The 15251-nt window shown below is 39.9% G+C and overlaps 1 protein-coding gene across 2 annotated transcripts in view; it reads right to left on the bottom strand.

The window, feature by feature from the left end:
• Positions 1-836: 836 nt before the first annotated feature.
• The window catches only part of UTP18 (UTP18 small subunit processome component), a 41177-nt gene continuing 26762 nt past the window's right edge, over positions 837-15251 (bottom strand). For both annotated transcript variants that reach the window (XM_055331904.1, XM_055331911.1), the window contains 4 exons: positions 8255-8429; positions 3305-3447; positions 1733-1771; positions 837-979 (listed from right to left, as the gene is read on the bottom strand). In XM_055331904.1, coding sequence (XP_055187879.1) covers positions 1747-1771; positions 3305-3447; positions 8255-8429 — 343 coding nt within the window. In that variant the 3' untranslated portion in view covers positions 837-979; positions 1733-1746. The remainder of the gene's footprint in view (positions 980-1732; positions 1772-3304; positions 3448-8254; positions 8430-15251) is intronic.

The following is a 15251-nucleotide window of genomic DNA, read 5'->3' as shown; positions in this document are numbered from 1 at the left end:
ATACAGTTAAGTGGGATCCGTTATTTCTTTGGGCAGAGTCAGAGCCATTGTCAAAAAACTTCTTCCTCTAACCTGACACAGGTGTTCGCAAGGGGGTGGGGTGAAAGTTCTTAGACCTACTTGATACTTTGCATAACTAATACTCCTTAAATACATGGTCGATGTCAGCATTCCCTAAGAAATGTAGAGACTGGTTTAAAACAAAGTTACACTACAACCAAATTAGGCAACCATCAGCCCTGGAACCTAAATTAAATGGAACTTTTTTTTTTTTAAGATTTGAGAGAACGAGCATGAATGAGCAGGGGGAGAAGCAGAGGCAGAAGACTCCCCACTGAGTAGGGAGCCCAAGATCATGACCAGAGCCAAAGGCAGAGGCTTAACCGACTCAGCCACCCAAGTGCCCCTAAATGGAACATTTAAATTGACATAATAAATATTTCTAGGAAATGGAGTGGCTAATCAGGACACATGTACCCCCACAAACACCAATGACAATTTGAAGTAATATGCCCAGAAAAGTCTTATTTCCATTATCACCATTCCAAGAAAACTTGGAAGCTCAAAATTAATTCCATGAGATCTCACTGCTCTCCTATCAAGCCAAGTGACCTCAATAGCTCCAAAGAGGCTGTGTTAGCTGATACACTGAAACACGGAGAGTTCTATGCTGGGAAAGGGGGAAATAGTAATTAGGGTAAACTGTGAAGTAGGAGAGTATCTGTCTGTATTATTTCTGGCTCCTGACAGGTGTTTCCAATCTCTCATGTTTAGTCAGAAAAGAAATGCATCCCAGTGTGTTTTTGTGTGTAGGTGGGAAGGAAAGAACAACATAATTTTCAAACAAAAGTTGCTATTTATTAAGACATTGCTGTTAAATAAGCACAGCTGACTCAAATCATTATACATATATCATCACACATTAGAAAGTTTCTGAAAAGATATATCAGGATGGGCTTCTCTTGTGGCTCAACTGCATCTGAGAAAAGAACAAAAGAAATTATACATGATTTACAGCTGCGAGTCATCAACAAACATACATGCTGGCTCTATAATTTGGAGAGGCAGAACAGACAGCTTTTCCCCTCTTGGCTAATGTTTTGTTCAACAATTAAACCTATATGCACTCTCAAGAGTCTCCTCAATGTGGAGAGAACATGTATGAAACTCAGAAAAGACCAACTTAGTCAATTGTGATGAACAAGCCAATGCAAAGCTCAACCTCAGAACCACCACATTTCCAAGTCAAAGATCAAGCCATGGAAAAGGGAAGGATGTCCTACTATTTTAAATACTGGGCAGCAAAACTAATGACCAGCCATTACCTAGCTCCATGACAAGCTACCATTTAAGTTGCCAAAGGGCAAGCCATTTTTAATCCCTCAAGAAGCATAAAAATAAGGGGGTTTGAGCCATGGAAACTGTAACTGCATCTGAAGATACTTCTCACTATTATGTCTATCCTTTGTGGATTACATGTTCAGTAATAACAATTTTGATGACCATTACCGAACACCATATTAGAAATCCGACCTCAGAAAAAGGGCCCAATTGTGATTGGAATAAAAATTCCCAAGGAGGGTTCAAGTCCAACTAGGCTGTTCATGATCTACTTCCATCCTACTTCCCCACCCAAAGATACAGCAACCCACGTACAGCTAAGGTGGTCCCTCTGCTAAATGACAGCAATGGATGTAACATTTAAAACCTAAAGAATAAAAGATTTTCTTACTTTAAATATTCTCTTTAGAAGTCTGAGTAATGGTGCAACCTGAAAAAGTAAAAGACAAATCACCTAAACAACTGTGTGATTACCAGTATTGTCAATCAGATCACGGAATAGCAAATAGGAAGATTTTCAGGGGGAAAAAATGTGATTGTAATCATTCTCACCAGGCAGCTAGGTTAAGACTCCTCAATCTGACATTCTGAAGGATCCTAAAGCTAACTCCTCAGATTTTGGTAAAAACATTACACGTGTGGGACGCCTGGGTGGCTCAGCGTCTGTCTTCAGCTCAGGGTGTGATCCCAGGATCAAGTCCCATATCGGGCTCCCCACGCATGGAGGCCTGCTTCTCCCTCTTCCTACTCTCTCATGAATAAATAAATAAAATCTTAAAAAAAAAAATTACACTTGCTCCACAGCATCAGTGGGAGTCTAGGAAATACCTCATCAGTCGTACCCAACAGACATGTTAGTCCAACTCACTTGCTAGAAACAGTCTCACTAGATAGCAGTGCTCTCAAGAAGACCCTAATGCTTCTAGTGCTTAAACTTAGAGAAAAGAGGATGCAATTATAATAAAATCAAAGCTTTCGGAGAGAATTTCTAAGTGCAGTAGGAACCTGCATGCTTTTATAAAACTTGAACTAAAAGAACCACTCCAAAAATGATTGGGAAGGAGAATGATGGAATGCATCAATTTTCCAGGTGTATCCCATTTTCCTTTCAAAGCAGAACTTGAGATCATATTACTGTTTGCTATATCCTCTTTTCACAATTATCTCCTCAAAACCAATTTACATTCCTCCTTTTCTTCATGCCAGATTTCAGTATCCTGAAATAAACTTAGGGTCCTAAGCAATATTCACCATCAACTCAAGGGAGCAAGGACAGAAGCTGTGACCAAAGTTACAGGCTTCCAGTTCATCAGCTCTCCCAGAAGAGCCACCTCGTCACCTGTATCTTCTAGCAACTGTGCAATTAGAGTTTGTTTGTTCCCGCTTTATAGCCAAATATGTTGAGTGCAGAAAACAACCTGGGCAGAGCATAACTTATAGATCTCTCTATGGTTGATATCCTTATTTACAGCTACAGCTGCAGGGAAAGCAGTACCTTTTTCAAAAAAAAAAAAAAAAAAATCATTTAAATCTGGTGGAATAAATATGAATTATCATCGACAAGGGTTAATCTAAACATAAGACACTAAGAAAGTGGCATTATTAAAAAAAAAAAGTGGCATTATTAAAGTGGCTACTCTTCCTCAAATTGACATTCTCAAAATATACCTTACCACTCCCAAATAAATATTTTTTTAATTAATAAATAAACCTCCAGGTGAACTTTTCTTCTAGTCACATTTTATGGTAGAAAGATGCATTTTGTTAGACAATGAGGACAGTCAAGCTAAATTGACAAGCTTAACTCTACAATTAATCATTTATGACTAGTTGATCAATAAGCTGTAGAATTAATAAACTGCATTTAAGTGTTGAAATGAGAATATAACAACAGTATCTCTTCATACTCTCAAAAGAAGGTTACAAGTATTTCTGACGTTTAAAACAGATAAATAACACCCACCTATATAGCAGGGCCTTGCCCTTTTCGTTCCCCAAGGCAAAATATCCACTTCTGGGAGAAAAATCCATGGTATGAACAAGAGAAATAGTCTTCTTTTTAATGACTGGGAAGTTTGAAAATACTGTACAGGAGGGAAGGTGAACCTGTAGGAAATAGTTCAAAACTTTAAATCACAATTGCAAACTCATCTTTCTTAAATTTTAGGTATTGTCCACCTTTCTGACGGAACAGTAAGTTCATTTTGATTGTAGTACAGAGCAAAGTGTTCTGAAATTAAAATTTGCTTTTCGATTTGCTTTAACTAAGAGAACGGAGGAAAAGAAGAAAAGTGTCTCCTTGATACTTCTAATGCAGCATCTAGCATGGTGCTCCGCGAGATTCTGATGTTTGCTGAGTGAATGAGTAAATGAACACACACACTAAAGTAAAAGTCCACAACGGCACCCATTACTGCTGTAACGTAATGATCACGGTAAACAATACTAAAATTTGGTCACAATTATGACCTCAATTATGAAGAGTCTGATTTTATATAACTGAAGCCTAGCAAAGTCCTACCAACTATTCCAATATCACATAATTTCCTTTCTACACTTTTATTTTCAACCTATATAATGTATTCTTGGCCTTTTCCAATCTCCTCTGAAGGAAAACAAACTCATGAAAACCTGCTTCGTCAAGTGAAACTGTGTTCCAATTTAGACAGAGCCAAAAACTCACTTCCAGGCCTGACCTAAACATGGGGCGTGGGGGCGGGGGCCACACCGGCTCTTTCTCCAAAAGAGTCTACTTCAGGGGAAAATGAGCCTGAACCTAAGACTGATGGAACGAGTCCTCATCCGATTTGTGGATAAACAGAATGCTAGCACAAAAGCAGTTACCTGAAGTAGACTAGGATTTTAACAACTCTCACTTTCAAATATTCTCTACCTCTTCTAAAACATACTGTACCTTCATATTCCAAGATATGCGGAGAGCTATCGCTCAGCTATTTATGTTGGTAGCCTGTCACCCTCCACACGTTTAGATGAGACTTTAAACCATCCAATCAAGGTTATTTTCATAGATGAGCCCCGGGTAAAACCTAGTGATATACACATCTGTCTATAGATTTCAGTTAGTCACTTATTAGGCCCTATTCATTCTGATATATACCTACTGACCGTTTTGTTAAGTATAAGAAAGCAAAGTTCAAGGTGAATCTCCAAGCCACTTCCATTCTCAACTTTCCCAGAAAGCAGAGTCTTCCTGTGCAGCATAGCATCAACGCACAGACAGTAGTACTACTGAGAAGTGGTCTAGATCCATTACAGCCAAGAAGCTGGCAGTGCCTGGACTTGATCTTAACTTTTAAAGTTCTTAAACACCATTTTCTATATAGGTTCCTTGAAAAATATATTTAAAAAAAAAACTAAATACTTAAAGCAGACTAGTTATTTCAGGAGAGAAGCCACAATGTGAATATCGCAAAATTTATCTGCACTTACTTTGGGAATGTGGAAATTATGTGAATTTTTGAAAAGTGGTTTGGCTTCTTGTACTTTGCTTAGGCTGTTCTAAGTTTGCATCCTCCAAGCAAGCACCGACTTTAAACAGGAGATCCAAGGCATCATGGGAACAGACCATCAGGAAATAACCATTTTCTACAAGTGCCAACTGTCCTATGCCTCACTTTGTTTCCACCCTATATGTCACCTGGTACTTTTAAACTATGCCCCAGATATTTGCTTATTAACTTTGCTAGCATGACTTTGAAGTCTGAGAAGCTGCTTTTCTGACTCTTCCAAAATGAAACACACCAGAACTGACCTTTCCACTTGAATAACTTCTTAAAGATAATTAAGCCATCCTCTTTTATTTTCTAACCTAAATTGGAAAAAACAGTCTCCTAATTTGGATTCATGTAACTTTATACTTAGGTCAACTGCTTATTACAAATAGGGAACTCACTATGGGGCAAACATTGGGGCATAAGACATAACATAAATTTTTTAAAAGCCATTTTTATCAGAAGGTCACTGTGTTATTTTTAGCTAAATAAACAGAAGAGAGTATCAGAAATACTGTGGTAAATACACATACTTAACAAAGTTTATGATATAAATGGTGATTCCTCTGATAACAAATAACCTACACAACTCTACACAGTTGGCCATGGCTTCATACAACAGGCCAGTGTGCTCCTTCGGACAGAGGATAAAAACCAATTCATCAACCACTTATTTTTATATTTTATCTCCTCTAGACTTGACTATCAAGAGCAAAAACATGTTTACAGTGGTCTCCTAAGAGACCCAGCTGTATCTATTTGTGAAGTACCCCCCCCCCAATCAGCACTTCCTCCTTCAAACCAGCCAACTCCCACCCACCTGCTGAGACATCAGCTGTGCTCAAACCTCTCTTTATGGCCCTTGTATTAAAAGCTCTAATTGAACTGTTAATTAAGAAAAAAGCTCAAGGGCGCCTGGTGGTGGCTCAGTCGATTAAGCATCTGACACTTGATTTTGACTCAGGTCATGATCTCAGGATGCTGGGATCAAGCCCCGCCGCAGGATCCATGCTCAGAGGGGAGTCTGCTGCTTGAGTTTCTCTCTCCCTCTGCTCCTTGTGCCCAACCCCTTGCACTCACGCATGCTCTCTAAAATAAATAGATTCTTTAAAAGAAAAGAAAAAAACACAACTTCTTTACCTCAGAAAGTTCCCTTTACCTCCGACACCATCTCTGCATTACATTTAAGGGCCAAGGTATCAAAATTCATCAAGTAAAAAGCTCACTCATCCTTAATTTAATGGATAAAAAGTTCCACGACTTTCTACTATCAAAGATTGTAGATGCACTAACAATTTAACTTCTGAGTCTCTTACTGCCGCAATGGCTTAGATTTATACTCACTGCTTTGTGCTGGGGTAACAGGATTGTTTGGATCATTATAAGAGACTGCCTTTAATGATACTAATGCTGTTTCGCTGAGGCATTCTGAAGCTGCTATGCCTGGCTTCTTTCCATTAGATATTATGGTTGACTACCATTTAAAAAATGGGATTTGGCTGTTACTAATGAATTCCTTGTGTGATTTTGCCACAGTAAAAAACCATAAATGCTGCCATGCTCACTGAAGCAAACTAGGCAGAACTAACTACGAGGTGTCTAGCAGTATATATTATGTCAACAGGAGACGGATCCCATGGTTTTCTAGAACAATTTAATGCCATTAAAATGATAAAAGGTCAATGTGTGCTAGTCATCCACTCCCATTAGAGGACTGAGGACTTTAAAACTGACTTGAATTAGAACCTTCTCATGCATCAAACCATCCATTCAACATAAAGGCAGTAAAACACAATGCTGTATTTTTCACTCTTTTCCAACAGAATTCTTTGTTCCCTCCAAGAAAATCTTATGGAGAATGCCAACATACACCAATGATAACAGCAAAGCTGCTCTGTGTGATATGGGTAGGGCTTAGCCTCCTTGCTCTACTTGCCATATGAAGTTTTGTACACATTCCAGGGAACAGAGGAATTCAGTTGGAAAACCACTAAAGTACTAGGAAGAATGGAGAATCTAGAAGCACAGTTCTGCCCTTTACTAGCTCTCGACTTTGGGTGAGTTAATCCTCTGAGGACTGTTACTTGGCCCCAAATTATTGTGAAGAACTCTGTAACTCTTCGTAAACTATGTGCTGCTATTACACAAAGCTAATGAAGCATGCAAAACCTTTTGCTGCACGAACAAGATAAATCTAAGAGTCTAAGGGCTTACAATCTGGTAGTACACACGTAACAACACAGTGCAGCACTGCCATTCAGAGTACTGTGCCTTGTGTGGACCTGCTGCCTGGAGCAAGTAACTGTTAAATAATAAGAAACTGGTTCTGCCTCAAGAGTAGGTGACTTCCGGGAGACATGGTGACACGTGAGCTGGGCTCTGTGGCTGGGAAGAAAGGAGGTAACGCAGACCTGAGGCTGCAAGGGCGGCCCTTACATCACCTTTGGAAACTTGACTGATCAATAGTTCCTACACTGACTCGACACTGTCCCTAGAGGATAAGAATAGCTCCCCAGGCCTAAAGCATTCGTACCACGTGCTTTCCATGGACCACCTGCCTTTACTTCTCCAGGCCTAGAATTCTGATACATGCTAGGCAGAGGGGAACTACATGATCAACCACCAATACGGACCATGAGCACGGACTTCCTAATGATAGAGCACGCTTCACATATGTAATCACAACCTCCTACAGGATTACACATGTCCTGTGTGACTCCACTAGGAGAGAACAGAAGCCGGCACCTGGTTTCCTCCAGACTTCGCCCCAGGCGCCCCTCCCTTGGTTGACTGCGCTGTGTATCCTTTCCTTGTAGTAACTCTTGGTTATGATCTTGAGATCATATACAGAGTCCTGTGAATCCTAGCAAATCACCAGCTTGGGGAGAGCTTGGGGCCTCCTAGCATGGAGGCATATTCACAAGTACTAGCTAGCCACGTAAGCTGTTATCTTTTTACACAATTTTCAAGTTCAATTTATTTTCAGAATCTAAGAATTGCCTCCCTTCCTCCATTAGGATAGTAGGGCTTAAAAGGTAGATATAAGGAAAAACAACTGTAGAAAAATAAAGTGTTTGCTATAAACATATTCCCTAAGACAAATTTAGCAGCTACTGTGCATCATCCCTTCTGCAACTACACCCAAAAGCCATGATACTAGTAAAAGAATACTAGTAGCTTCAAAAGAAGCTACTCTTTTAAAAATAATCCAATACTCTTCTTTCCTATTATCCCTCAAAGTTTTCAACTTAAAATCTGAGATTTTTTTTTTTTTTGGGGGGGGGGAACTACTACATATCCTTCGGTATATTTTAGATTTTTTTTTTTTTTAATTAGGCTCCATGCCCAATGTGGAGCCCAAGGATTATCAATGATTTTTTTTAAAGGTAAAGCTATATTACCAATCTGACTGCTTCTTTCATTTCTTCTGAAGCAATTGCCAAGATTTCTGTAGTAGGATTGAAGGTCAGAGAAGTAACACCTGTAACCAAGTTCATTATAGCTTTTATTGGCTTTGGATTTGTTTCTTGGAGACAAGAATCTTGATTGTATATGTTTACCACTCCACAATTAGAACTGCAAAGAGAAAAGGGAATACAACAAATTAAAAAAAGAGCAAAAGGGCTTTCACAACCCAAGTGAACATAGATTGAACCCCACACACTGATATTTGCAGGAATCACATCATATTGTGTTACAAACAGACCAAGACTGTAGAGTTCATCCCAAGGCAAAAAAGCTAGACCCACTCTACCAGTTCTACTGCAGTCTTGCTCAACTCTGTGAACTCTGGCAGCCTTTCAACTGTGAGCTAGAAAAATCCAAGATAGCACAGACTCTCCATTATCAATTCCTTCAATAAATATTTATTGAATGTCAACTTTATGCCAAGCACTAGAGTTAAGTGCCTGGGATGCAAAGGTGAACAAGACTGAGACCAAGCGTGCCACTCCCACAGTGTTTATGGCCAACGCAACATTTGAAAATGGGAACAAGAGCTGTCCTTCCCCTATTTAGAGCACCTCTTTTCTCTTTTATTCTATCATATTTGTGAGAACTGCCAAAACAGTGTGGAACAGCAGCTGTAATATGTATCTTTTTTCTCTCTCCTGGAAATATCTATAGTCAATGAATGACAGAAGTGATCATGTACTGTAACTTTACTGAAATGTTTACCAGCAGTGAATTACATCCAATACTCATAAAAAGTAAATCCCGATGACCTGCCTATTAAAAGAATCATTCACAGACAAGAACTTTCAGTAAATGTTCAGACTACCTCCTGTTATGGGTATCATTTCTAAGGAATAGGGACCAGGCACTTGTAATTCATAGATACTTAATTCAAATTTCATTGGCAAATGCGGCATAAACCTGAAAGATGTAAGAGATAAAGTCTCAAAGTCACAAGGGTGACATATGTACATTCCACTAAACACTCTCATTCCTAACACTCAGATATCTTCATTTATTCTCTTAGTACATACTGACTGCCTACAATGAACCAGACACAGTGCCTTAACAAGACCAATTCAGTTCACAAACAAGGTTCTGTACTTGCAGTGACAACCAAGCATACAAACAGTATGTTAGTGCTTTCAGGTCTTCAAACTATTTACATACCCATTTTCTCATTTGATTCTAAGACCTTTTAAGTAGAACTAACCATAACCACTCAGGAGACACAACATATATCCCTGTTTTATTTAGTGTTGTTATGGGGGACGCCCTGGTGGCTCAGTGGTTGAGCGTCTGTCTGCCTTCGACTCAGGGCATGATCCTAAAGTCCCGGGATCAAGTCCTGCATTGGACTCCCTGCATGGAGCCTGCTTTTCCCTCTGCCTATGTTTATGTTCTCTGCCTCTCTCTTTCTGTGTCTCTCATGAATAAATAAAATCCTTAAAAAACATATTTGTTATGGACTGAATATCTATGCTCCACTAAAATTCCTATGATGAAACCTTAATTCCACCCTCCCTCCTTATTAGGGAGTGGGGCCTTTGGGAGGGAATTAGGTCATGATGGTGGAGCCCTCCTGAATGGGATTAGAGTCTTTACAAAAGTGACCCCAGAGGCTCTCTCCCTCTTTCCGTGTAAGAACACAAAAAATCGACTGTCTGTAAGCTGGGAGGGGGGGTCTCCATCAGAACCCAATCATGCTGGCACCCCAACCTCAGACTCCCAGTCTCCAGAAATATGAGAAATACACTTCTGTTATTTATAAGCTAGTCTATGGGTCTTCATTACAGCAACCCAAATGGACTAAGACAAATTTCATCTTTTCCTTACCCATATTTTTAACTTTAACTTGGATCAAAATATCTACTCATCATTGTACTTATACCAAATCTCTTTTCTTACTGAACACTGATTTATGGCTAAATCCATCTTAATTAGGTACAAAAAGTTATAATCCATATGGCTCTCTTCTATATATCAATTTTAGATCAAATCTTACTATCATGAACTTTAAATAAAGGCCTGCTCATTCTTACTTGACTGTTGCTTAAATTTGTGGAACAAAAATGGCACAAGTTAATCATTTTGATATATAGAAACTTATTTTAGTAGTATTTCTGCTAAAAGAATATAACTGATTCTGGGATGCCTGGACGGTGTAGTCGGTTGAGCATCTACTCTCAGTTTCAGCTCAGATCATGATATCGAGTCCTACTTTGGGCTCTAGGCTCCATGCTCTATGCAGAGTCTAACTGGGTTCCTCTCTCCCTGTCCCTCCTCTTCACCCTCATGGACACACTCTCTCTTTAAAATAAGTTTTTAGGGACACCTGGGTGGCTCCGTGGTGAGCGCCTACCTTCGGCTCAGGGCGTGATCCTGGGGTCCCAGGAAGGAGTCCCACATCGTGCTCCCTGCATAGAGCCTGCCTCCCCCCCCCCACCCCCGCCTATATCTCTGCCTCTCTCTCTCTGTGTCTCATGAATAAATAAAATCTTTTTTAAAAAATAAATGTTTAAATCTTAAAAAAGGATATAAAAAAATTGATATAAATAGATTCTAATGTCACTGACAGTGTTTAGTATTTATTGAATGAGTACTGTATGTCCAACAGTACATAATAAGGAATACAAAATATCAGAAGGAATTTATCCCAGAAAAAAAAATATCTGCATGAAACAGCCAAAAACCTAAGAAAATATAATAAAGCACATTAAGCTCTGTATGTGACCTATGTTCAGAGAAAGGAAAAATCAGTATGAGGTGAAGCTGGACCAGATGAAACATCATGGAAGACACTGGACTCGAGCTGGACAAAACAAAATACCAGTATCATAGGTAAGGGGAAGAACAGAACAGAGAAATAAGCATGCTTACTAGCTTACCCCAGAACTCGTAACTAAAGAAGCAGACATGACTGTCATCCATCCACCCACAACTACAGCTGACTGGGCTAGAAACAAGTTCCTGAATCCCGGGTAGTCAATGTATTAGCAGAATAGCAACCACAGAGTGTCCTGGTACACAAAAACTTTCACAAAAAGGAATGATGGCAACAAGCCAAACCAATGTTTGTCTTATGAACTAGGACTAGGAACCAAGGTGGTGGTGCGAAAAAAGAAGAGCACAAAGAAATTAATATTATGAACAAAAGAAATTATAAGGTAGAACAGTAGTTATTCAACCAGGGACAATTCCCCCAACCCCTAGCTAAGGGGGGCTAGGCGTCCCCCTAGCCACAGGTGTCATATAGAACTTAAACTGGTTGAACAAAGAACTCTTTTTCAAGACCAAAAAAGACCAAACTCTTGATTTTCTTCTCACTTTCAGTCACCTCCCTTCTCCAGTGACTCTGGTCCCCAGGGTTCTACTTCCCACCTACCTCTAGCATCTCATTCACCTCATTTTCTCCTACGGACCAGACCACCTGTCTCCTATCATGTCCAAATCAGTGCCTTTACTCTCAGCCACACCACACTTCTGCTTGTGGGAATGAATGCACCTCTTTCAACATGCCACCTCCTCCCCGCTCATACTAAGACAAGTCCATTCTTCTGGCTACTCAGGCCTGGAACCCAAGAACATCACTGCTTCTCTCCCATCCCAATTCTCTAAGCGGCTATGACATACATCACAAACATCAGTGCCTCTCTTGCGTTGTTTTTTTTTTTTTAAGATTTTATTTATTTATTCATTAGAGACTGAGAGAGAGAGAGAGAGAGAGAGAGAGAGAGAGACAGGCAGAGGAAGAAGCAGGCCCCATGCAGGAAGCCGGATGTAGAACTTGATCCGAGAACCCCAGGATCATGCCCCAAGCCAAAGGCAGAGGCTCAACCGCTGAGCCACCCAGGGGCCCCTCTCCCCTGCTCTCATTCCCACTGTCCTCAGAGACAGCCCCACCAGGATTACTGCAATCACCTCAAAGCTCCCTGCACCTCTGCTCCTCCCCCTAAAGGCTGTCACAGGAATTGTCTACTTCAAACCCTCAAATTCAGATACAATCATGATTCTCCTCTACTTAAAAACCCTTGACACTTTCTCTTTCCACTCAATGTCATGTCCACAGTCTTCGACACAGGGTAAAACACCCCTACAAGTTCTCCCTCTCCTGTTTCCCTCTGTAGTCGAAGCCCTCAGAAGTCATCCCATCTGCACTCCACTCAGAATCTAAACCTGGATCGTCTCCCCTCCAGAGCCTTCATTTCCACTACCTGCAATGCCTTTCTCTGAATCCTACCTGGCCCTCAAATGCTTAGCTCAAGTGCCAATACCTGCAAAAATACTTTTCCAGATGACGGTTAGGACAGTCTTCACCTGTTTCCTGCGCTCTTAAAAAAACACTGTATCTCAACTGCAGACCTCATGAAGACTTGTCTATAAAGAGATACATGGATACACATCTGTCCTCACCACGGGACCAGGAATCATAAGATGGTGACACGCTGTTGTTCTTCTATCTCACAGTCCCTAGCTAAATGGTCAATGTTTTTAGCAATGAAAAGACCAAGGCAGAAACACAACATTCAATAAAACAGGTTTTCCCGGCACTATGAAACATACATGTCCTGAAGATTTTCCTGGCACTGTAAAACATATATGGCCTGAAAATTCTCTACATGAACTAAAATGAAACCCATTTTATATATTCAATGAGAGTGCTAAAATTAAAGGACAATTGGGACGCCTGGGTGGCTCAGCAGTTTAGCGCCTCCCTTCCGCCCAGGGTGTGATCCTAGAGTCCCAGGATTGAGTCCCACATCAGGCTCCCTGCATGGAGCCTGCTTCTCCTTCTGCCTATGTCTCTGCCTCTCTCTGTGTCTCTCATGAGTAAATAAATTAAGTCTTTTTAAAAAAATTAATTTTTTTGATAGAACAATTAATTCTGGGCCCTAAATCCTAATGAATTTCATATTTTTCTATAGCCCTGAATTATCCAGTATTTTCTGAATATAAAATCAAAATATTTGATTGAGGTTGGCAGTGTGGAAAGAACACAGAACTGGGAATGAGACAACCTGAGTTCCAGACCTGGCTCTGCCAATAATCAGTTTAATGATTAACAACCAATGAAAAAAGTTAAATTAACCAACTCTTAGACCTCTTTATCAACAAAGTGTGATTCAACACACCTTCCTTTGATAATGAAATGCTCTGTATCTGCACTGTTCAAGATGAGAAGCCACTACATGCATGCAGCTACTGAACACTTTAAATGTGGTACTGGCCACTGTGATGGACATGCAGGATTAGACTAAGATGCCAATCTGGACACAAACAAGGGAGGGAACAGAAACAGGACAGTAACGATGAGAATAAAAAACGAATACTGAAAATATCCTACAGCACAAAGATGAAAGAGACACTTGTTCATTAGCTTTAAGTTCCAGAAGACTAGTTCTCATATTTTCCAAACCCAGAAAGGTTACTGATATCACAAAAATCCTGAAGCAAAGTCTTAAGCTAAGGATTTAAAATCCAGATTTAAGTAGAAGAAATAGCAATCCAAGGTACATTTAGAGATTTAAAGAGATAAAATATAAAGCTATGTAAAAGCTGAAACAGAATAGTTGAAGCAGATTTTCCAAAGGGATTACATACATGGTACAAAAGGATTCATACTCAAGACAAACTAAACTATAAACTTTCTTTGCTTCTTATAAGATTTCTTAATCTACAAAACTCCTAGTAAACTGCCTTTACATTTTTTTTTAAGATTGTATTTATTCATGAGACCCAGAGAGAGAGGCAGAGACATAAGAAGAGGGAGAATCAGACTCCCTGATGTGGGACTCTATCCTAGGACCATGGGATCATGACCTGAGCCAAAGGCAGAGGCTCAACCAATGAGCAACCCAGACATCCCGCCTGTACATATGTAAACACAAATGCAGAAAGGTATAGCTTCAAAACAGGCAGTAGAGTCATTAAGAGCTCGGGCTTTGCAGCCAGACTATTTGGGTTGTAACTGCTGGCTCTACCTCTTACTCTCTGTGTAACATTAACCAAGTTACTTAACTCACAATGCCTCAGCCCCCCAACCTGTAAAATGGAGATAATAGTACCCATATTGTGAAGTAGGAAATGAGACTTAATTCATATATGAAAAATATATAGATACACCCATACACATATATGGTTAATATACACACACATATGTACATATAGTTACACAAGAAAAACAGTCCTTGGCACATGGTAAATGATGGGAAAAAAATTGCTGATAAGTCTTTTCATTGTAATTATTAATCAAAGTTTGAAACTATTTAGATGGGAACAATAAAGGCAATTTTATTTATTTTTTTCTAAAGATTTTATCTGAGAGTGAACACATGAGCGAGGGGAGCGGTGGAGGGAGAGGGAGAAGCAGACTCCCCATGGAGCAGGAAGCCCAATGTGGGGCTCGATTCCAGGAACCTGGGATCATGAGCTGAGCCAAAGGCAGCCACTTAATTGACTAAGCCACCAGGAGCCCTAAAAAGGCTATTTTAATTTGTGTATTTATAAGGAGCTGATAAAGGCTAGAGCCAACAAATCTCTAATCACCTGATAGAACTTTGATCTGAAAATGCAAAAATAGATACTTCTATGGCATTGACCTAAAGTTCTCAAAATGCAAAGACCCCAAAGTGGTGTGTAGCTTGCACCCCTAGTAAAGACAGGAGGCTAAGCTAGTGATTTGTGGCATGGCTGCAGGATGAGACATTCCCAACTTCCTCACTGTCAGCAGAGAAAATAAAACAAAATAAAGGAGACTCACTCAGTCAGCTTATGAGGATATCTGAATTTGGTAAGCTACCTTCTGAGGCAGAGGGGCCTCTGCACACAAAGGGCTATCACACACAAGACAGAATATGCCATGTCTCAATTCCTTTTCATTCTTCAATATACAGTGCTTTGCACCTAGCAGACATTCACATGTCTTTCTTTTTAATGACTGACTTC

This window comes from Nyctereutes procyonoides, unplaced genomic scaffold (assembly GCF_905146905.1).
Source record: "Nyctereutes procyonoides isolate TBG_1078 unplaced genomic scaffold, NYPRO_anot_genome, whole genome shotgun sequence".
In the NCBI taxonomy this organism is placed as follows: domain Eukaryota; kingdom Metazoa; phylum Chordata; class Mammalia; order Carnivora; family Canidae; genus Nyctereutes; species Nyctereutes procyonoides.
Note: the sequence above shows the minus strand (reverse complement) of the source record. Positions and strands in the feature narration are given on the sequence as shown.